The sequence below is a fragment of the Papilio polytes genome, unplaced genomic scaffold (assembly GCF_000836215.1).
Source record: "Papilio polytes unplaced genomic scaffold, Ppol_1.0 DF821067.1, whole genome shotgun sequence".
Classification (NCBI taxonomy): domain Eukaryota; kingdom Metazoa; phylum Arthropoda; class Insecta; order Lepidoptera; family Papilionidae; genus Papilio; species Papilio polytes.
In genome coordinates this window covers 860,327-884,310 of record NW_013528137.1, presented here as the reverse complement: position 1 = coordinate 884,310, position 23,984 = coordinate 860,327, and the positions used below count along the sequence as shown (strand labels likewise).

Here is a 23,984-nt window from a genome sequence, read left to right as displayed (position 1 = left end):
CATTGGAATGTAATTTATAATTCCATAAAATAAATTGTCAAATAATCTCCGAAATCCCTTCTTATCTCACTTGTAAATACCGATAAAACTGCACCAGCCAAAAAGTTTTCTATCAACACTTGCTGGCATGCAGGTAATTAGATAATTATCAATGTAATTGCAACTCAAGGCCCAACGCCCAAACAGCGATTTCCAAATTATGCCGATTTGATAGTGATAAGATTTACTCGCATGCGCAAAACAAAACGTACTCAACCAACATTTAGTACATAGTCTTGTTACTCCACAGTCGACCGTTCATTTCACTTCACTCGATTTTATTTAGTTTCGGTCTGACACGCGGCCGGTGTGGATGCTAACGACGCGCGCCCTCTGTCCGTCATTGGGCTGAAACTCGTACAAACAATTTTCGACCCAAAGTGCATTTAGACATACATATTCAAAATTAATGAAATAAAATGTTGAAAACACTGTGTTTGTTGGCTTATGTAAGCCTTACCATCGGCTTCGTTCATGCATGGGGTGAGTATTCGCAAAAAATCAGCTGATTAAAGTATTTTACACGTGTATTTTTTTAACAAAGTTACGCAACGTGTTTGAGGTTAACTTTACTAATGTATATTTAGAGTTTAGATATTATTAACAATTATTAGTGTTTCATTCATAAGATTGTATTAAATGAGAAGTCAATAAGATGCTAAATCGTTTGGCGCCACGACTCCATTGCTAGGGGGCCGAGAGTCACGTAGGCCACTTCGAGCGGTTTTCGTCATAACCCGACTAAATTGAGTATATCCCAGCAGTATGCTGCTTCACCTATGCAACATGCGTCTCAATTTAGTGGCACTTTCCTGAAGTCTGGAAAGCTTATTGCGGTATTTTCAGATCGGTTTCAGGTTATAAATTAACACTTTTCTGGAATAAATGTTTTTATTTAAGTTCTTTATCTACATTTTCTTTGTAAATTCATTTACATGTCATTATTATTTTAAACAAAACACATTGTTTATTCATTTTGGGCGCTAACGTTTTTTCCCCATAAAACGTTAAGAAAAAAAACTATACTTTTTTTCGTAGAGTGTAGTAAAAATGAGATATTTTTAAAAATCAATGTTATGGAGAATTTTTTGTGAATTTTGAGTTAATGTTTTATTTCACCTTCATGTTAACTATTATGCCTATTTGAATAGTTTATTTAACAGTTATGTTGGGACAAATATGCTCTTTGCTTGAACTAATTTGCTTTGCATGTAAATACAAAAATTTTTGCATTTACTAATATAATACCTACCAATTAGCATTAGTTTACTATTATTTATGTCGGTATGTATTATTGCTCTGTGTTGGAAAAACACATAGGTATTCAATGTCTTATTGCCGGCATTTTACGAGCTTTCTTCCGTATTTCTATCGCTTCGGAAATAAAATGAAGCTATACATTGTCAAAGAAAGTTGTTAAGAACCCTGCCAGTGAATTTGTGACTAATTAGTCATCGCACTAAGCCTAAATCAAGGATTTATCTAGATAAAAGTGTGTTAGTACTCTACTAATAAACCGTGGGTTTTCAACCACTATAATAGTTAAAATAATCAACCATTGTTATTAACAAAGATGGACGTTATAAGACGTTGGTCTATGTTGTAAGTCATTAAATCATAACCCATTTTATAAAATCCGATAACGCAAAGAACTAACTCTTTTATTAACAACGTTCTTTCTCAAAGAGGTCTTTATGCAAAAGAATTATAAATATAAAGAACATTGTCTAAGGGTGCGTTCACATCTGACGAACCCGCGAAGCTAAGAGCGGTGCATGAACGCGAATACATATGATCTTACAAAAAATAAACGCACTACGATAACAGTCGTGGATCAAACGATGTGGACGTACCCTTAGAATCATTTTATAAAAGTGCCTCACAATGTTTACAAACAAAGTTTCTTATTAGTGGTATGAGAATAAACACTGTATTGAATGATGTACATACATACATTGTTATTAGTTAGATCAGCTTTCAACATATCAATGCCTACTGTAGATCAGGTCAGAGATCGGCGAATATTTATATTTGCGTTATCTTATAGAATGTTCTTTTACGAGTATTTCTATGTACGGACTTCTTGTATTTTTGCAAATAATAATCAAAATCTCTGAGCTTGAAAAGCAGATTGTATAAATATGTTGTGTATTCAAATAATCTAGATAACACTATGGTCTTTTATGGTAAGACTTGGCAATCTCGGTCGGTTACATCTAGTTACAGAGAAAGCGAAACTTTCCAAGTTCATTTGATATAAAAGATTACAATCCGCAAGTCTGTCTACGATTTAATTATCTATACTTCTATACTAATATTATAAAGAGTAAAGATTTGTATATTTGGATTTTTGTAATTATTGAAATAACTCAAAAACTACTGGACCGATTTCAAAAATTCTTGCAACATGGAAAAGCTATGTTATTACTGAGTAGCATAGGCTATATTTTTATTTCACACGCGCGAAGTCGCGAGCAACAGCTAGTTAACAAATAAAGGTAGTTTCATTTTGATTGATTTTATAATAAAATATGATTTTGAAAAAAATACATTAACGTGTGTTCAAAAAATTCCAATATGTTATTAACGTTTTTCATGAATATTTGGATAAGCCGAGACTCGAGCTGATTTAAAAATAATCAATGTATTAATTTATCATTTATATCTTTTAATCCTGAAAATCCAAGGGATCAGTTTAAAAATATGTGAAATAGATAGTTTATATCAAGTAATTTAGTATTAATTTTCCTGCGACATTTTTTACGTTTTTTGTCGATGGGTTCTAATATGTTGTAATTAATTTTATTATTTAAATAAATTCACTTTATTAAAACCACAATCCCCTGGATACAGTCTTATCCAAATGTGGTCACAGGAGACTAAAAAGGGCCACTATTATGTAACAAATAAGATCCGTTAGTTCTTCCGTAAAAGAAGTTTCTCGATGGAGAAAATGTTCTGAAAATTTAAACGTTCCTCACATTTACTAAAAGTTTTAAAGATTGATCGCAGATAAAAATAAAAAAAAATGTAAATAAAATTACGCTATTAGACTATATCTAAAAAAGGACAAAAATGTAACTGTGCTTATTACCTTACTTATTTTATAAATACCAAAGTTTTGATGGATGTTATAATCTGCGCCTTATACTGCTGAACGTATCTCAATGAAATTTGGTATTGATTTGGATAGTCTGGAACACATAGCCTATTTAATTTAGTTTTTATTTTTTTCAATTTCACGCGGTCGAAATCTTAGGCGTAAGCTAGTTTAGTTTATGATTTAATCTGTCAACATTTATACATTGAGAAATACCTTATCCTTGCTATAGATTATAAAGCATCATCTTGACACGATATCAATTGCAATGTAACTCTTACATAACATCTACATACAGACGATATCAAATGGTTTAAGTAGTCAATTCATTAACTCCATTCCTCCTGTTTATCTAACCAATGTCAATAGATTAACAACAAGAATATTATATTAACATATTTATAATGTTATTAATCATTATTACGTATATTATTGTTTTTAATTCTTTACTATTATACAAAATCTATATCTTCTTACTAATATTATAAATGCGAAAGTTTAGATGGATGGATGGATGTTTGTTAGAGTTTGTAGCCTAAACGGCTGAACGGATTTCAATGGAATTTGGTATGGATGTAGAGGTCTGGAAGAACACATAGGCTACTCACTTTTGTTTTTTAATTCCACGCGGACTGAGTCGCGGGCAAAAGCTAGTACTGTTATAATAAAGCGTAAACACACCCTTTTTGTTGCCTAATAGGTCAGCAATTAAAACACATTTTTAAAAGTTTTTTTAATGAAAATCCCTACACTTACGTAACGCTTTAGGCTATATATTTTCACGCCATTAAAGTTAGGGGGTAAATATTTTGGATAAAAACCCTAATGTGGGAAAGAGACCATAAGTTGCTGCCAACATCAAGGAAGCAAGATTGTCATCATGTCATGTCATTTCGTTTTCACATTTACTATTGATAATTTGACAAATGTAAACAATAAAATAAAATTTTCAAAATTTCATGCGGATGAACCCGCACGGGAACAGCTAGTTAAGATTAAAAAAATTATGCTTAAGTTTATACAAACTGTAATTGAGGACTTATACGTAGCTTTATAAAATTTAAAACGAGTGTTTCTCAAACTTCATATGATTACTGTAGATTCTCAAAACAAAATCTGGATATACTTTGTAATTACATGTTTTATTTTTTGGTAAAATAACACAGATAACAAAGATAATAGAAAATGATTGCCTCTTTAATATTTACAATTTTAAATAAATAACCTGTTATAATAATGTGGAAATTCTTCATGAAGATAATGATTTGTTTAACGCGTTTGAAATCATCAAATATATTTGTGAATATATAAAATTAGAAACGTACAGTGGCTTTTCCTTGGAGGAGTAGGTGTAGCTGTAATTTAAATGGGTTTTAAATAGATAAATTGACGTTTTATGGTTTCCCAAATTTGATCCGGTTTTTATTTGTAACCTAATTTCCTATCAAAACTGGTTAGGTTGGGACCATAAATCGACGTCATCGGTAAGGCCAAAAAACTATAAGTTGATATGAACGTAGCGTGGATACAGTTCAGCAACCGAATTTATTTATTTATCTTTTTATTTAAAAGTTTTTGCACAAAAATTAAATAATAATAATACAAATGTTTTAACTACACTAATACAAAATATGTGCAAAGGCGGCCTTATTGCTATGAGCAATATCTTACAGGCAACCCAGAATTTAATAGGGAAGCTTTTTTGTCTAATGACATAGAGAAGCGTTTCGATTCGGTTCAGGTTTTCTTGATGATTCTGCGTCAAACCCTGATAAACTTGTCATCTTTAACTAGGGCTTGCTAGGCTTTATTGCTTGTGAAAACTAAAATAATGTTCGGATACGCACATTAAATACTGTATTTTATTAGTCTTATTCAGTGAAATAATTTTAATTACAATAAATGATAATGTATGTAACAGAGCCGTTCCAGTACAGTGAAAACAAGTATGGTACGTCAATATTTACGTAGTCGTATAATAAATATACGAGAAACAAACGCTAGAAAGAATAATTAAACATCGTTTTGCGCTGTTTTTTTTTTCCGACGATGTTTGAGTTGAATTAGAAAATTAATTAGGGTTATAATAGACTAATGTGTGTACTGTCCTAATTTCTATTTGAAATTAGACTGTCGTCAATCGATTGTGTAATAAATAACCTTTGACAGTTATTGTCCAGCTATTGTCAAAGACTAAAGGACTGGAGAGTTAAAGTAGGGCACGGACAGAGCATAAATTGTGCTGACCAGTTTGTCTTGCATTCTAATTGACGATTTACAATGAGATCTTTGTAACGAAAGCATATTTTTTCTATTTCAGATGAATGTATCTATTAGATGTTTTTTTTTTTTATTTTAACGTCGGAAAAAATTGAAATTTTCTTTGACAAGTTATCAAAGAAAGACCAGTGAATATAAATGTTTTTATTTCATATTATCAATTTATAAAAACATTAAAAACAAACATTGGGTCGGAATTTCTCGAGGTCATGGTATTCCCCAATCGGTTATACACACGTTTTAAACGGATTTAGGTAATATGAAGACTACTAAAATATAATACTAAGGGCCTGTCCCACCAAATTGTAATTTGTCTGATAACAATCCAACGTGTAAAATGTGCTTTAATTATCGGATTTGTTAACTTATCTGACAGTGACGTCATTAAGCTATCTGAGTTCTATTTCTGTGTCCCTATTTTTTTTTGATAAAGCAACGACATACGTCAGAAATCCACACGTTAGGGGAACGTAAGAGCAGAATAAAGCTGCAAAAACTAACGATTCTATAGGAAATAATTTATATTGTAAAATGCATAGCTTTAACTAATTATTTAGTATTTCCTTTTCATTATGAATCTGTTTCATTTAACGCTACTTTTTATTTCCCTTCCTTTATGTTTATTGTATTTCTAATCAAGTGTACTATTGTAAATTACATTAAGAGAACTTTGTTATTATTTCCTCTCTTTATAATTCCATTTTCCAGGAATTATATTGAAACAGTATAAACTATTTATTCTGTAATAACTCGGAATCAATGTGAAATTAATATTAATGACATAATCTATTCAAATACTAAGAAAACGTAATTTCGTTTTCAGTATCTTTTCTATAACCATGAATTCAATTATTGGAATAATTCAATTTTAATATTTTACTATGAATCTAGTTTATTGTTTTTTTACCCTTGTTTTTAATCACGCAATGAGATTTGAATTTATTAATAACTAGCTGTTCCCATGAGACTTCGACATTTTATTGTTCACATTTCTCACTTGATGTTGGCAACAACTTATGGTCTCTTTCCCACATTAGAGTTTTTATACAAAATTAACCCCTAAGTTTAACGGCGTGTAAATGTATAGCCTAAAACGTTACCTAAGTGTAGGGATTTTTATTAAAATAAAAGTTATTCGAAAATATGCTGTGATTGCTGACATCTTAGGCAACAGAGAAGTGTGTGTTTACGCTTTATTATATTAGTATAGATTTATTGTTGCTATCAGCTGATGCTTTATGTATACTTGCCAAGAAATTTGATAAATATATCATGTTGCCAACAATACCTCAATAGTATATGATTTAAGAAGGTTAAGATCACTATAATGTCACAGGTAGTACCTGAACCCTGTCCGTTTGTGATTTGCCCCGATAAATTGCCTGTCAAACAATTTCATTACATAATTTACGCGGACTGGCAGTAATCAAATGTCACCTATTATTTGCCGTAATAATAAGAGCGCGCGCACACCTTTGACTATTTTTCGCTACAAACTATCTCACAATTTTGCGCTTTGATTCCTATGACCTTATATGGAGGTGCGCACACTACTCGATTTTTAGTTGTACAACTGAATAGTTAAATTGGCTGCGAAATAATCGTCAATCGCACAATTGTATGGTAGTTTAACCAAGAGCGGGCTCTTATAATTTGCCAGGCACATTACAAACAAGCGGAGTAAACGATTTACCAATGACATTATATTGTTCTAACATTTGTCGTACTTCATTCAAGGTTATCACGTTTTTATTATAATAAAATTATAACGATTGTACTATTTTAATGCTTTAATTACCTATGAAATCTAAATCGTCTGTTATATATGTTTGTAACAAGAGTAATTGTAACACTTTTCATTCATTAATACTTACGTATTCGTAATCTATTATCAATATGAAGTATTTCCATTTCGTTTAAGAATTGAAAGATTAACATAATTAATAACTATTTGTATTTATCTTTTAATTGGTTTTAACTTTTATTGTTAATTGTTAATCTGTTTTCAATAAATAAGTAAATAAAATAAATAAATAAACTAAAAGATATGAGCGCCTACACTTAAATCTAGGATGTAATTATGTACCTTTTAATGTAGAACATGCTAAAGGAGCTAATTATAAGTATTACTGAAATAACGAAATCATCGCTGCCAAAAAATTTGCAAAAAATATGGAACAAAATATATCATATGTTACTCACAGATGAATTAACTTTCTAATGGTGAAAGAATTTTTAAAAACGGCCCAGTAGTGTTTACGTAAATCATATACAGACAAAAATTCATATATCCAAAAACACTAATCTTTCCCCTTAATAAAATTAGTATAGATTGCTGCTATCTTTATAGACAAACTTGATGTAGAGAAAAAATAAATACCACATTTTGTATTCGTGCATTTAATCAATTTAATGTTTTGTAATAGATTTTTTACACAATCTGGTAAAACAACTTAAATTGCTTACGTGTTTATTAATATTTTGGAATCATCGTGAGTGTGTATAATGTTAAGTGGCTTCTAAGTTGCAAGATAATGTTCATAACTACTTGAATTGCTACTTATAACCGTGACCATCAAAATTTTACAATATTCCTGTATATTTCTTTAGATATAATTTTTTTTTGGCCTGGGTGCTTGCACATCTTTGAAAATCAATTAAAATCATAATTCTTCATCTGGTGCGGCTGCGGGCCAAAATGCGCCCCCAATTATATTTCCGCCAGTCAGGCAGGTCTTTTTAGACCCGCCAACACTAGGATAAATTACATTGCCATGACTTTGTGGAAACATGATATATACATTTTTATGTAATGGAACGTAAAGTAAATACACCTGAGATAATCGTTTTGCACTAGACAAAGGGACATAGTTTCTTAAATACCGCGGCAGGCCGATATCGGCCTGTTACGCAGTGAGCGCGTTAATATTTAGAAACTGTACTTTTGTATTTACAAAATTAAGAATTCTTTTAGAGATAAATATACAATAACAAAGGCGATTGCTATAATTATGTGTGTGGCAATAAATATACGTTCATGACCCTGACCCTGGACTTACGTAGTTTAAAAGAATAACATAGTACATAACTAACGTACGTGCCTTGCAATATTACGGACAACCGCATTTTATTAACGCGTATAACTTTTATTGTTACAACCAACATAAATAAGACGTAGACGGGTTTCTGTCCTAATTTAAATCATTTTTCATTAAGATAAAATACTTTTTGATATCCCTCTGATATAACCTCAATAAAAGCGAAATACAAGAAAAGGTTACTGTCAATCTCCCTTTGAGAAAGTTTATCAAGAATTTAGTTCTTAAAGTTTTCAATGAAATTCAACTAAATGTATGAAAGTTACGTTTTTTTTGTTGAATTTTAAACCTGGCAACTTTCCAAAATGTATTCATAGCTCGAAGGCTACTTTTATTTCGAGGATTGGTAATTCAATGTAAACAATATCGTGCACGAATTGCAATTATTATAATACTAGCATTCGTCCGTGTCTCCGTCCGCGTGAGATTAAAAAAAAGTGAGTAGCCTAAGTGTTCTTCCAGACTATCCTCTACATCTATACCAAATTTCAATAAAATCGGTATAAGGCTACAAACTCTAAAAAACATCCATCTAAACTTACTTTACAGTGATATCTCTGTTTTTTTAATAGAATCGATAGATATAGCAAACTGTTTAATACAAGTATTCGACAGTGGCAACTCATAATGTTGAGACTCAGAGATATGAAGCATTAAATCGTAGTACGATTGAAATTGACTTGTCCAAACTAGCAATCAAAGCATTCAACCAGGCACTCACAAGTGGCAGAATTGGCAATCATTGTACGAAGTTAAGATACAATATTATTTCTTCAATCTTCATTCTACAATTTGAATAAATATTAATTACTAGCTGTTGTTCACGACTTCGCCCGCGTGAAATTAAATATAGCCTATGTTACTCACAGATAAATTACCTTTGTAACGGTGAAAGAATTTAAAAAAAAACCGCCTAGTAGTTTTTGAATTATTTCAATACATACAAAAAAAGAATTACCAAAATCGGTACACTAGCGGCGGAGTTATGCCGTAACACACAAAAAAAAATAAAAAAAAACATACAGACGACTTGAGTACCTCCTTCTTTTGGGAAGTTGGTCAAAAAATACAAATCTTTCCTCTCTATAATATTAGTATAGATATATAGCACGGCTAAACTCACGTGTCAACCTTCGGTGTAGGCACCGACCAGTTTCAGACCCGTAAGGGGTCCTTCTTCAGGGTGAGTGTTAACAGCTTCGTTCGCTATGATGTCTCATGAAAGTTTTTATAAATTAATTTTAATGAATGTAATAAAGTGAAGGCAGACTTTTGTACATTGTTGTACATCACACTTCGTTGTTCATAACTTCATACGTACATTATAATGTTAAGTAATAAAAAAGTAACGATCATATAATAATGATGTATTTGAACAGTTGGCAATATTAATAATTACCAACTTATGAAATTTGTTTGGTTAATAAAGTTTGTACAGGTGTCCAGTGTTGTACAGTCGGGAATAAAACAGAATCCCACATTATTTAATTAAAAACGTTCTTTTATTTTCATGGTTTTTTACACCTTTATTTGTGACGAATTAGTGAAAGTAGAATTCATTTATTACCAAGTTCGATTTGCGAAGGTTTTTGGTAAAAAAAGTAAATAAAAGTACAACACTAATATCAATATTAAATAACAATTCTACTTCTTACTAATGATGAATGTTTGTTAGAGTTTGTAGCCTAAACTGCTGAATCACGATGAAATTTGGCATATATGTAGAGGATAGTCTGGTAGAACACATAGGCTACTTACTCTATACTTATGTATACTTATCTATCTCTACATAACAATCAATACAGATGTAAGCAATTTACTTTCAATATGTAAAAGGTCTAAGTCCAATAGTATCGTATTGCAACGTAGCAACAAATTGGCGACGTCAGTGTAAGTATCGACTGTACATTTCGTAACTGAATTGCTGAACGAACAAGAGGTCATTGTAAACCGATACCTTAAGGCAAGGCTACACAGATTTTAAAACATTAAAATATACGTTAACTATTTTATACGCTAGTAAATGTTTTATACCCTATCATTGTTAAATGTACTTTATTGTTTTTATTAATTTCATGTATTCAAAATGCTACTCGTCTTACAATTTTACATATAAAAATATGATCTAAAAAAACCTTTATTGATTTTTCCGATTAGTGTATCACTACCGTAAGGTGGAACAGTCACGTACGCCATGGATCGATGATGTACACAGGGGTAGGATTACGATACGCTAGTTTCACACGCGGGCAGAGTATTGCTGTTCTTTGAATGTACACTTACTGTCAAAATAGTTTTGTTCTGTCCTTGTGGAATAAGCTTTAAAAATGCAACATCGCGGATATTTAGATTTATGTCAAGTGCCAGTGTTTGCTATTGGATTGACACACGTGCGCTAAGACATACAAAACATTGAGTGTATTTTGTAAATCTTTGACTTTATTTGCAATGAACGTGAGTATACTCGTAGTATCAAATGCGTACAAGTTATAAATCGAAAAAGGGTAGGGTCAGTAAAATAGATATTTAATAAAATGTTATTACTAATTATCTAGTCGAAAAGATTTTTTATGAGAGTTATGTTGTCTATTAAAATTATGTACATATTGTTACGAGCGTGAGGGATACAGTCAAAACGCCTTGAAATTTTTGGTGTCAATTTATTCGCGACTCACAGAAACAGGGAACCACTAGACCCACACAGTTGTTCTTTAACACTTCACGACACACAAAATGTAGAATCACTAACACAGCGCACTTTACAGAACACCACTGTCACTATAACACTTGCACTTTTGTTCCGCGGTCACTAAATCTTCTTCGTAATTCGCTCTGGACTTCTTCACAGTTCACTTTCCACTGTAAGACTCCCCGAGTCACGTCTGGCTCCCCTCATATACCCCGAATTTCGTTTTTCTTTTCGTTATTCATTTGTCATTTTATTCCAGAACTTTCTCGATAGTCCGAATTACATAAATTTCATAATAGAACATTCTCGATGCCGTTTCGAATATTCTTGACATCTTTTCGCGAACTTCATTTTCGCTGCTCGCGGCGACCGAGCATTCTGGAAACAGCTCGATTATTCTTCGAATTTGATTTTCGCTACTCATCAATAGATGACGTCGCGACAATATTTAAAACTCATTTGTACAAAAGATAGTCAGTATCGGATGTTTTTGTGATTTTTCATGGTTTAAAAAATCACTGGTGACGCTAGTTCAATGTCCTTATATTTTTACTATTGGAAATAAAACGCGCCCGAAATAAGGTCGTTTCCCGAAACCGGGATTTGCCAAAGAGTTCACTAACATATCGTGTAAATATATTTAATTAAGAATTTTTTTTAACTATTACGAGTATATAGACTTTGATCCTTGATTTATCAGAAAAAAATTAAAGATAACGTATTTTTTTTATTATTCTTCATGTTTTCGTAAACATCTCTTTTTTTTATTTTTAAAGCAGCCAAGTTAACGTGTAAATGTCACGGTTTATGGTTTCAATTAAGTTTCGAAACAACTTTTACTGTTTTTTGTGTTTCAAATTGTGTTTCCGGGTTATCGGTTATATGCGAATTTTATATGAAGTTTGTTTTATGGTTACCCGATTGTATTATGAGAATCGTTTATGGAGATTTTTTATTACATTTGAAGCGGCAGGGTAAGAAATTTCATATAACTCCATCTATACTATCTATATTAATACAAATCTATAAAAATATTATAAAGAGGAAAGAATAGTATTGGATTTTTGTATGTATTGAAATTAATCAAAAACAGGGCCTATTTCAAAAATACTTTCACTCTTAGAAAGGTAATTTATCTGTGAGAAACATACGCTATATGATGTATTATTTTATAATTTCATGCGGGCAAAGTCGCCAGCAACAGCTAGTGTTTAATATTGGTAAAGAAATTACTTAAAAATCTCGACTAATTTACTAACGTATGTTTTACAATACGTATTTTAAGCATTCAGAATGACTTTCAGGTGATTTCACGTGTCTCACAATACATAAATAGAAATATATCGAAAATTTGATAAACCATTAAAAACCACAGGTCATTGTAATCCACAATAATCTCTGATATTACTCAACATATTTCTATTAGTAAAGGTTTTTGGTTAAAAATACTATAACTTTAAAACCTGCATGTTTTACTCTGTTTTTATATATTTTTTCTAGTATATGTATATGGTTTTCCTCCTTAAAAATAAACACACCCTATAGCTAAACCGATCTTTGAAGAAATTAAAAAGCACCTAATTGTAAGTTTTTTGTATAAAATGCGGCGTAATTTTTAAGTCCAATGCAGTTAAGTTATTGCAATGATTAATGTTCACGGCCTTGACAAAATTATCAACATCAGATAAAAACCAAAATTTCCCTTATCATTATTGAGCTTTTTATCAGTTCAGGAAATTAGCAACGAGTCGAAAACAGTTTTTATACATTTGAATACATTTTATTCATCTAACTAATATTGTAAATGCGAAGTTTTAGATAGATGTATGGATGGATGTTTGGTAGAGTTTGTAGCCTAAACGGCTGAACGGATCTCGATGAAATTTGGCATAGATGTAGAGCAGAGTATAGAAGAACACATAGGCTACTCACTTTTGTTTTCTTTTATAACACGCGGACGGAGTCGTGGGCAACAGCTAGTAAAATAATAAAGAATAGGTACGACAAAACACATTTTCATACAATGATGCATAAATTTACTAAACAAAGTGCACTTTTTGGGACAAACACGTGTTTTGTTTGCCGAAAAAAAATCGATCCATTTCATAAAAACGTATGTTAATTCAAAGTTTTTTGCTGTTAAGCGTGACCTTCTCATTTTTATATCTCACGGTCGGAATTTTGATTTTTTTAAATAATTTAAATAACACATTTCCTGCAGTAAAATAATTGTTTAATAAATTATTTAAAAAACCATTGGTATCATATTTCCTATTGCTTTTGAATAGTCTGCATTTCGTCCGTCACCTACATATTATTCACTTTTCAAAATACAAGGGGTTTTAAAAAAGAATAATTAATAATTAAAAGGGTAATGTTTAATTGTGTTATTTTTTCTATTGAAAAATTCTTAACCTCTAGGATATCCTGTTAGAAACATGTTTGTGATCGACCAGGAAACAAAAACATGGGCTATTGATTGTGTTTGATTCTATTAATTCTACGGTAACGTATTTTGTTATATTTACACCTTTAAAGCTTGATTTTATATGTTATAAAATTACATCTTCGTTGACGCCTGTGCTACGTATAAAACATTTTTTTTAAAACGGCGAGAGAAAACTGTTAGTGAATACCTATTTGCTATAAATATGTCACTATGATTTGAGTCTTGCAGATTACATTTCAATGTGACTGACCCTCGAGATTCAATATTGAAATGCACATAAATACATCACTATTTGTTCCACTTTTGATTGATATATTCGAAATTCATATTCAACGACAACGCACGTAACGGTATCAGACACTGTTATCCTTTTTGCATACATCTAATGGCAGACTAACATCATAATTTTTATACACAAGTTTTGACAATGGAAACGCACGTTTAGATCCTGATCTTTATCACAATTTAACTATGAACTTAAACACTATTATCAAACCATTAACATTATTTTATTTTTCAATAATATGAGGTGGTAAACGAGCAAACGGCCTCAATCCACTGAAATGGAAAGCGACCGCTGCCCATAAACATCCGCAATTGATGCTACCCTAATTGACGGAGGAGGAGACGCACATAAAGAGGATATCTCCCCTCCCAATGCGTCTCCTCCACCGTCAAATCCACTGCACTGAGCGACCTTACGCGATGTACGAGTAATGTAAAATGTTACACGTCGAGCAATCATGCAGTTAGTAAGCGTGTAGAATCCAGCGAGCAACGAACTGCTCGACGCAAATTTTCCACCTCGTACGCAATGTTTCACCGCGTAACAACGCTCAGTACGCAACTTAATTTTTTTAAAGTAATTATTACTTGAATCTGAGTAGCAGTCAGTCGCTTTTGGAATGAACACGGTATGTACGGTCGACAAAAATTTGCATATTGAACTTGTATTGTCGGAAAGAATTACGCAGCGGAATAACGTAACGGAAATATGGAACGAGTTTGTAAATTTGTTACTATTTTATTTCTTGCTAAGGCCAATGTCTTCGTAATACTGCAAATTTAAAATCACAAGGTCAGTGCAAAAAGAAAACAAAAAAAAAACTATTTTTTTTTAGTGATTATTAGTCCTTACAAGGAAGGAAAACTACTGCGTTATTTTAACGTATATTGCATAAATTTGTACCTATATAACCTTTTCCGGGTATATTCGTTCACCGTGTACTTTTGCATTTGTAATTTAATGGTATTAAATATGCTAGAACGTTTCATCACGGTTTATCCTTGCTAATCTATTAGTTCTAATATAATATACGCTAGTATGCTTTGCTATAGTAAAAACCATAATCCTTGCTTTAATATTAATCGGAGACCTAATTTTAGTTCCTTTTCCTTTAAGTGGAAAGGATGGGAAGGAAAATGAGGGTTTGATAGCGTAGAACACGCTTTGAAAAGGGAAATGTCCTCTTCATGTGCGTCTCCTCCGTCAATTAAAAGTAGATAACGCCTGCAATTTTTATGTCTATGGCCTATGGGTAGCGGTCGCTTCGCCATTTCGGTGGATTCAAGTGGACGCTGACTCGTTTACCATTTTATGATATAAAAAATGGGGCATAAAAATTATTTTCAATTCTATCTCGATATTTCCTGAGTTGGCAAGAATAAAAAGTCTAATCAAAAAGTTAAATATAGATAAAAAACAAGAGATTATTATCACGAAGCAAGGCGGGGACAATCGCGTCACAGATTCCTACGCGGTACGCGCTCAGCGGACGGCGCACGCGCATTGCTTGTATTCTTACGTATATGTCGCCGGCAAATCATGAATACTGCATGTTAGAAACTTTCCGAGACAAATCACATATCATGAGTTTAATCCATTCAGCTTTGCAATGTCACTTCAATTACAATTGCACTGGGTTTACTACAAGCCAGTTGTATATTCATAGCACGTCGTAAAAAGTCATCTTCGCAAAGTCTTGTAAAACTATCTTAGGTAAATAAGAAAAGGGCGGTGTTCACGATTTTCCTGTGTTACATACGTTCTCACTATTGTTACGTAGGCGTCTCTTGGAAGTTTTCCAATGGTATCGCTTTGCTCCAACACGATACGGACGACGGTGAATAATTCACGAATAACTCGCAGTTTTGGTAACACCATTCACACGTCATTCGTTCTTATCGTTCATTCATTTTGAATTAGCGCTTTTTAGCACGACGCCGGTTGAGTTCTACGAACAAGATGAGATAGGATATGATTTCAGTTTTAAACACTTAAATATAATAAATCAATGCTATGCTATTTTTGTATTGACAAATATCTCTTAAGATTACGTTCAATAACTGCAGTATTTTTGCTGATTTGCGCTGAACAAAAAAAAGTGTAATGATATACTTAAGTGGTATTAATATTAAAATGCGCTTTTTAGTCTGAAGGAAGCTAAACCTGTTATTTTTAAACAATCGACTATCCATTTATACAGATCAGTGTTCGCAATTTGTCATTGATGTTCTCTATATGTGTCAAAGTATTTATTATTAATTGTTAAAGACGAATATCATGTTTATTTTGTCGTGTTAATACAAAGAACATGCAGATATTTTCAAACAGTAATATGCATTCAATCATTCTACATATTAAATATTAACAAATAAAGAAAACTCATGTACCTGGAACGAAGCTGGAGACTCTGTTCGTTTAGTTTCATTTGAAACCTGTTTGATTTTCTGCGTATTTAGAATCGATTCAATAAATCATTTATGCAAAAAATAAATAACTGTCCGTCCCAAACATTAGAATGCAAATTAAAAAGAAATGTTTTGTTTCTTTTTAAATTTAGAAACGTCTTAAAGATTTTTTTTTATTTAAAAGAAGAATCGTTTGTTAAGTATATGTCAAAAGGGATTTAAGTGCTGCATTATCTGTACCTTTGTTTTAGCTGATAGCTTACCGCAAAATTTGAACCTTATTAACAATTGTTATCTTTGATTGAGTCCTTCTTAACTCTAAAGATACCTTATGTTTGCTTTTGCAATTAATAAGACCCCATTACATACCTTAAGATGTACGTAATTTTTTTAATACCACACTTTGACCCATTAGTTGTTTAAATAGTTAATTGTTAGGTATATTACCAAATACATAAACTATTACCGTTACATAACAATGTGACTAACCTCGACTATCACCTTTGCGGTAGTCACGGGACGCGACTCGACGCTGCCAAAATATGTCGTCTAATTCTCTGATTGCATAACATATTGTTACATGCAGTTTATTTACGTTTACAAAGTCAAGTAATAACAGTTGCTATCCACTTTCTAATGCGTTTTAGTCGTGGCAAAATGTGTCAAAATAACAGTGACAAGTCGTAGGAAAATTACGATATCCTCATGTAAATGTTTTAATATTATTACACTACGTAAAGACTTTAATTACCTTGATAATAAAAGAAATTTCACACAAGACTTGATAGCAAACATTGTACAAGAAATCATACTTTAGGTCAGAAGGGCAATATATGTTTACTCACCAGTTAATAACAATATTGCGATTAAATGCATAAATCGTAAGAAATTATCAATACGGAAAAACTGTAGAAATAACATTTAAATCAAGAATAAATTGTAAACATGCAATTAAGGAATGCTTTCTTTGTTCCAGATGTCGCTATCACGGTTGGGGACCAAATAGAATTTTATACAAACCAGACAAAAATAAGCAATGAAGGGGTTAGATTTCGTGAGCTAACCGCCCTCGCCTACGACGCTGTACACAACATATTACTGTTCGTAGACACACAGAACGACAACGCGTCTATATTCAGTTACGATATAACTAAGAAGGAATACAAACCATTGGTCAGAAGGAGATCGTATGAAAACATCCAAGGGTTGGCATTCGATCCTGTGACTAGGAAGCTGTTTTGGACGGACACTAATGAGAAGAGTATATACTGGAAGTCTTTGAAGCCAGGATCCAAGAATGATACGTACGGGAATCTGCTTATTAAAATGGATGACGAGGTACCGAGAGCAATTGCTGTGGATAGCTGCAGAGGGTAAGATTTAAATTCACTCTTTACATTGATTTACATGGTAGTAGAAAACCCACATTTATCATTTCATTGTCTCAATGCAGTCTCTGATTAAAAGAAAATTATCATTAACTTCTTTTTATTTCTAGGTATATTTATTGGACGAATATAAACATAACAAAACCAACAATAGAACGAGCTCGATTAGATGGTTCAGAAAGAACTGTAATTCTAAATTCTACAAGCATCTATAAAGTTGTCAGTATTGCGATAGATCAAAACACTAAAAATCTTTACTGGATCGATGATAAAGAGGGGATACATTACTCCATAGAGAGTTCCGACTTGGACGGTAAAAATCAAAAGAAATTACTGGCTGGCACAAACCATATGCCGAACACGATCACAGTATCCAAAGACTACATCTATTGGGCGGATTTAGGTTATAAATCTGTATGGAAATTGCCTAAAAACCCCATTCCTTATGAAGAACCGGAAGAAATTATACATTTTCAAGTTGTGCCTCCGTTTGGGATTGTTGCGAACTATAGAATATCGGAACAGATCAGTGACGTCCCAGAATGTGGTGAATTGGCATCTATAGCTGAGAATAAAACTGTTATCAATGATATTTACACGATACCGAGTGACGTTGGCCTGTTCTGTTTGCACGGTGTGAAGGTAGAGGGAATCACTACGTGCAAATGTTCTACTGGTTACATCGGGGAGAGATGCGAGATCTCGGTTTGCCATAACTTCTGTCTGCAAGGTGATTGCAGCGCTACTGCCAATGGGGAACCTATTTGCAAGTATGTACTATAATGGAAATTGATTATTTATTAAGTTAAGTTGGTATTCATTCTACTCTAATACTCGTATATTCAGACCTCGAAGGAAAAAAGGATTACCCAAATGGAAATTTTGGTATGTCGTTTCGACTTTGGGCATTTGTAATTTTTCGTTACATATTGTTGCTTAAGTGCATAGTACTACAGAGGTAATTAAAGTGAAACGACATTTATGTATATAACAGCGTTTTAAATCAGAAGCCCATGCTTTAACTACAAATTCCATTAGATGTCTGGCAGATTGTAAGCGGCACTTGCGAAGCGAAATGAAATATTCGTTTTAGTGTTCTGCCGTTTCACAATATAATTCTTAAAACGGCATTATACTGTTACCTCTAACAAACAGATACCAGTTATCTTTACCCTAAAAGGAACGTATTAGTTACCTTTGTTTGTAAACTTGTTATTCCTAATGTCTAATAGTTAAAAACTTCTATTGTAGATGTAAAACTGGATACACCGGCGCGAGGTGCGATGTGAATATCTGCGAAGGACATTGTTTAAATTTTGGAAAATGTTCCGTAGATGCAAATCAAAAGCCATCGTGTAAATGTTCCGTAGACTTTGAAGGGGATCGATGTGAAATTGTAAAAGCTCTCCCAGTTACAACTACGACAGTTCCTATTGAAAATTGCAAGTAAGTGTTAGATATTTCAACACAAATGATTTCCTTTAAAATTAGACGCAAAGATATCGAACATTTCGGTGGTGACGACTAGAAAAACTCTGAGCTTGTTGGCGACTGAGCGCCGAGACTGCAACTGAGCCCGAGCCACTCCTTGCGATGTATTTTATAAAACTACAACCCACTATTCCTTCCGTGTTCTAATATTTTCCTAGCATTATTGTTGTTTTAACTAAAGATAAATAGTATTGATAAACAGCACAGATTAACAAATAACTTTTAAGAATACAGAATATATCAAAATACTTAATAAGTAACTGAATTCTTAGAGCACACATCTTTGACTGAACTCTACAACTGTTTACTCTCGCTTTGATTCCTATGACCTTATATGAGGTGTGCTCACCACTCGATTTTTAGTTGTGCAACTAAACAGTTGAATTGGCTGCGAAACAATCGACAATCGCACAACAGTTGTGCGATTGTTTAGTCGAAGGTTTGCGCTCGCTATTATTTTATATTACTGTATTCAAGTTAATTAGTTTATTACATTGTACTAGATTCTGCTGGTCATTAATTTTTTTTAAATATTTTTTTCAGTTGCACCAAAGAAGATAATAAAAGTGTATTACTAACAACATCTGAAGGTCCGGATAAAGATGACGTGTACGTAGAGGCGTGTAACAGTTGGGACCCTATTAGAGACCCTATAATTATGGCTCTCGGCACAATGGCGGGGCTGCTGTTTGTAGCTTGTACTCTGCTTGTTATGAAAGTGTTGAGATTGAGAAGGAGGCCGAGGTATGTAGAACAAGTATAGTATTATCTGTGGTAGGAAAAAAATACATTGATTATGTCTAGATTTATATCTTATGTTACGCAAAAAGCAGTAATTAAAGCTTTTATTTAGTATTTAAATATGTGTGTTTACAATATTTGGAACGGAAGACTTAAATTTGTGTTATTACATTTTAAAGACATAGATTTATAGATTTTACATCCAATTAATAATAACAATTTATTTTTATATATTGATTAGTAATAAGCGCCAATAGCCTAATGATTTGGGGTACGGACTACCGATCTTGCGGTCGAGGGTTCAAATCCCGCCATTCGACTAATGTCGTGAACCATATCCTAGCACAAGCCTAGAGCTTAGTTAGTTAAAAGAAACATTTTAGAAGTTATATGATTTATAACACGGCTTAAACTCACGTGGGAACTTTCGGTGTAGGCACCGACCAGTTTCAAACCCGTAGGGGGTCCTTCTTCAGGGTGAGTGGATGGCGGATTTATTTTAACTGGTCGGTGCCTACACCGAAAGTTCCCACGTGAGTTATAGCCGTGTTATAAACCATATAGTATAATGTCTCACGAAAGTTTTAATAAGTTAATTTTTTAGAAGTTAGTTAAAAAAACTTAGTTTAAAGAAATATTAGTAAATTAACAAAAATCTACTTATATTTAAAAAAAATAGTATGGAAATTCATAATCAAACTTTTAAACAAATTCTCTGTAATATTAACATCGAATTGTATAATTTACAAAAACTTTCACCCTATACGTCATTATTTCCAGAGTATATAAATATTTATCTATACTTTCAGAATCAAGAGGCGCATCATTGTAAACAAGAATGTGACCCCGTTGACCGCGCGACCCGACCAATGCGAGATTACTATTGAAAACTGCTGTAATATGAACATATGCGAAACGGTAAGCAAATTCTTACATAGTTAACGTGGGTTTACACTGCAACATGTAATAAATCGCTTTGATTTAACGTACATGTTACAGTAATAAACATTCGTTTGTGTTTAATCTGGTTTATGGTTACTTAATTCTAATAGCATGTTGTCTATATTTGGATCACATGTTACGCCATTTTGACAGCGCGGAATTTAAAAAAAAAGAAGCCTATAATATGCCCGTCTATGTCAGCTTCCCTTCAGTGAAAGTCCGGTCAAAATCGGCCCAGCCGTTTTAGAGATTACCCGGAACAAACGCGGCTTGCTGACAGACAGACAGACATTTTTTTTTTTAAATATTATTTTCGTTATCAGCAACGCATCATCATCTTCCCGAAATCTGGATTTTTTCTTATGATGTTACAAACAGACACTCTAATTTTATTATATGTATAGATAGATATAGGTTTAAGAAGTTGTGAAGGTCAAATAAGATTTTAAAAACTAAAGTTAGGAAACTTTTACTAAGTAAAGTATAGATCTGTTAGAAATAAAGATGAATAATTTATTGCAATAGTAGACTATAAATTCAAAAGCATTATTTAATAACAATTGCAAGGTAAAGTGAAACATCTTAACAACGAATAATTTGAAGGACAAGGTAATAGATAATCATTAGTATTGTAAAGCGCGGGGCGCGCCGGCTGCCGGCAGACAGACGTAATTACAAAAACTATGGCCTACAACTGACAATGGACACGAAAGCGGTACACTGTGTCAAGTGTACTTTGAAGTTAAAATAATATATGCAATTCGAAAGCCACTGATATCTAAGTGGACGTATAGATTGACTTTAAATCATACTAATATTATAAATTCGAAAGTTTAGATGAGTGTTTGTTAGAGTTTGTAGCCTAAACGGTTCAACGGATTTTGATGAAATTTGGTACAGTAGTAATTTTGTAGAGTAGACTGGAAGAACTCATAGACTTTTGTTTTTTTTTTTTTAATTTCACGCAGATGGAGTCGCGGGCGAAAGCTAGTATATATTATATCTTACTAATATTATAAATGCAAAAGTTTAGATGGATGGATGGGTGGATGGGTGGATGGGTGGATGGTTGGATGTTTGTTAGAGTTTGTAGCCTAAACGACTGAACGGATCTCGATGAAATTCGGCATGGATATATTGCATTATGCATAGTCTGGAAGAACACATAGGGTACTTGATTTAGTTTTTTTTTTAATTCCGCGCGGACGGAGTCGCGGGCGAAAGCTCGTATATTAGAAATGCGAAAGTTTAGAGGGATGGATGGATGTTTGCAGCCTAAACGGCTAACCGGATTTCGATGAAATTTGGCATAGATGTAGAGGATAGTCTGTAAGAACACATAGGGAACTCGGTTTTGTTTTTTTAATTCTACGCGGACGGTGTCGCGGGCGACAGCTAGTGATATATAAAAGTTGATAGAAATGTATAAAAGACATTCCAGTTTACAAAGGATATTAAGATTGTCTTTTCTATGTATTATGTGATCACATAATTTTTCTGTTTCTATTAATTTATGTGTGGGGTTTATTCATCAAGTTTGTATCCTCCATAGAGTCTTTTCGATTCATCATCAACTTGACCTTGTTGTATTGGACTTCCGTAGGGAAGGTCACCACAGTATGTGCTGCTGCATACATCTCTATCAGCCCTCATAGAATCCAGTCCCTTTTTAAGCATATCCTCTTAAACACAACCTTTTTTTTTATAACAAAAGGTGGCAAACGAGCAAGCGGCCACCTGAATCCGCCAAAATGGCGAAGCGACCGCTGCCCATAGACATCCGCAATTGCAAATGCGTTGCCTACCCTTATCCGACAGAGAAGGAGATGCACATAAAGAGGGTATTTCCCCTACTTATGTATCTCCTCCTCTGTCAAATCCACTTTCCTTTCCCATCCTCTCCTTATAACAAAAGGGCTGTAAAGAAAAAGGGACTTAAATTAGGCCTCCGGCACCACACTCATCAGACGAAACACGGAATTGCTTCCACTTCACGCCTGTCTTCTGTGTGGTCGTGGTATTACACCGGGCATGCCGGCCCTACAGTGCTAAGATGTTAAAGCGGGCACTACCACTGTAGCCATCCTCATTTAATCTTAACACTTTACAGTTTATGTCCTCATCCTCTCGTCGTATAACGTCCATACTATGATAGAGTCGATTCGATTACTGTTAGCAATCACTGTGTTGTAAATACTTGAACTTTAACTGCAGCCGTGACAAATCGCCTTTAATTATTATACGTTTTCATTGCCTGTTTATTATTAATAAGCGGAAGGGCAATATTAACCTTATTAAAAACTAAGTTGTAGATTATTAATCTGTGTAAATGTTTAGGCTTGAGTTTTAAATACTTTTGGCAGAAATTAATGTATAAGGCTTTTAATATAAGTAAATTAGGCCTCTAATATATAGAATTTAATTAACTATAGACAATAGATTACATGTTTTAAATATAATGTTCTTTTACAGCCGTGCTTCGAGCCGCGAAACACAATAAGACCAAACCTACTTAACGGAAAGCCTGGCAAAGAAGAGAAGAGAAACTTAATAGCCAACATGGAGAATCCAGACGACCCATATTAAACTGTCATATCAAAAAAATGCAAAACCAGTTAACGTTTTGGTATTGTGTCCAAAGTTTAAACTATTGTGATATTTACTGTTAGGAGACAACTGTAGGCATAGATATGTAAATTATAGATGGATGGTTTGTTAGTTTGATTGATAGTTTGACGTCTGGTTTTTCGTAAATGGCAACACTATGGAGGTCTTTTTCGCCTTCATTTTGTGTTTTGTATTTAATCTTTAGTTTATATATCTATGTGTTTAGGATCCCCGATTGAGGCAAAAGGGCTGTGGATTAAATTTTGTGTGAATATCGGAAAGAGTTCGGGTTACGTGTTAACTTATGTAGCGTTCGCGCCAAAGCTTCCTTACAAAAAACAATAATAGACTTATAGGTTAACGGCTTTTGCTAATATTTTCCACCAAAAAATAAATTTAAGCCGATACAATAACTAAAAATAAATTTAATACATTACGATTACCATTTTAAAATTGTATTAAGGGAATT

At 32.9% G+C, this 23,984-nt stretch overlaps 1 protein-coding gene across 1 annotated transcript; it reads left to right on the top strand.

Moving 5' to 3' along the window:
• Positions 1-282: 282 nt before the first annotated feature.
• On the top strand, positions 283-23,622 carry LOC106109830 (protein cueball). The gene is made up of 7 exons (XM_013291453.1): positions 283-522; positions 17,323-17,719; positions 17,845-18,504; positions 18,986-19,180; positions 19,769-19,969; positions 20,776-20,884; positions 23,381-23,622. Exons 1-7 carry the CDS (start codon positions 459-461, stop codon positions 23,492-23,494), a joined length of 1,740 nt encoding a protein of 579 aa, XP_013146907.1. The 5' UTR covers positions 283-458; the 3' UTR covers positions 23,495-23,622.
• Positions 23,623-23,984: the final 362 nt, after the last annotated feature.

Bases quoted from the DNA above. Each gene is read 5' to 3' on its own strand.
- LOC106109830 (XM_013291453.1), top strand. From the start codon at position 459: ATGTTGAAAACACTGTGTTTGTTGGCTTATGTAAGCCTTACCATCGGC. The intron at 17,720-17,844 runs GTAAGATTTAAA...TTTTATTTCTAG, and splicing joins GCTGTGGATAGCTGCAGAGG to GTATATTTATTGGACGAATA. The intron at 18,505-18,985 runs GTATGTACTATA...CTTCTATTGTAG, and splicing joins AATGGGGAACCTATTTGCAA to ATGTAAAACTGGATACACCG.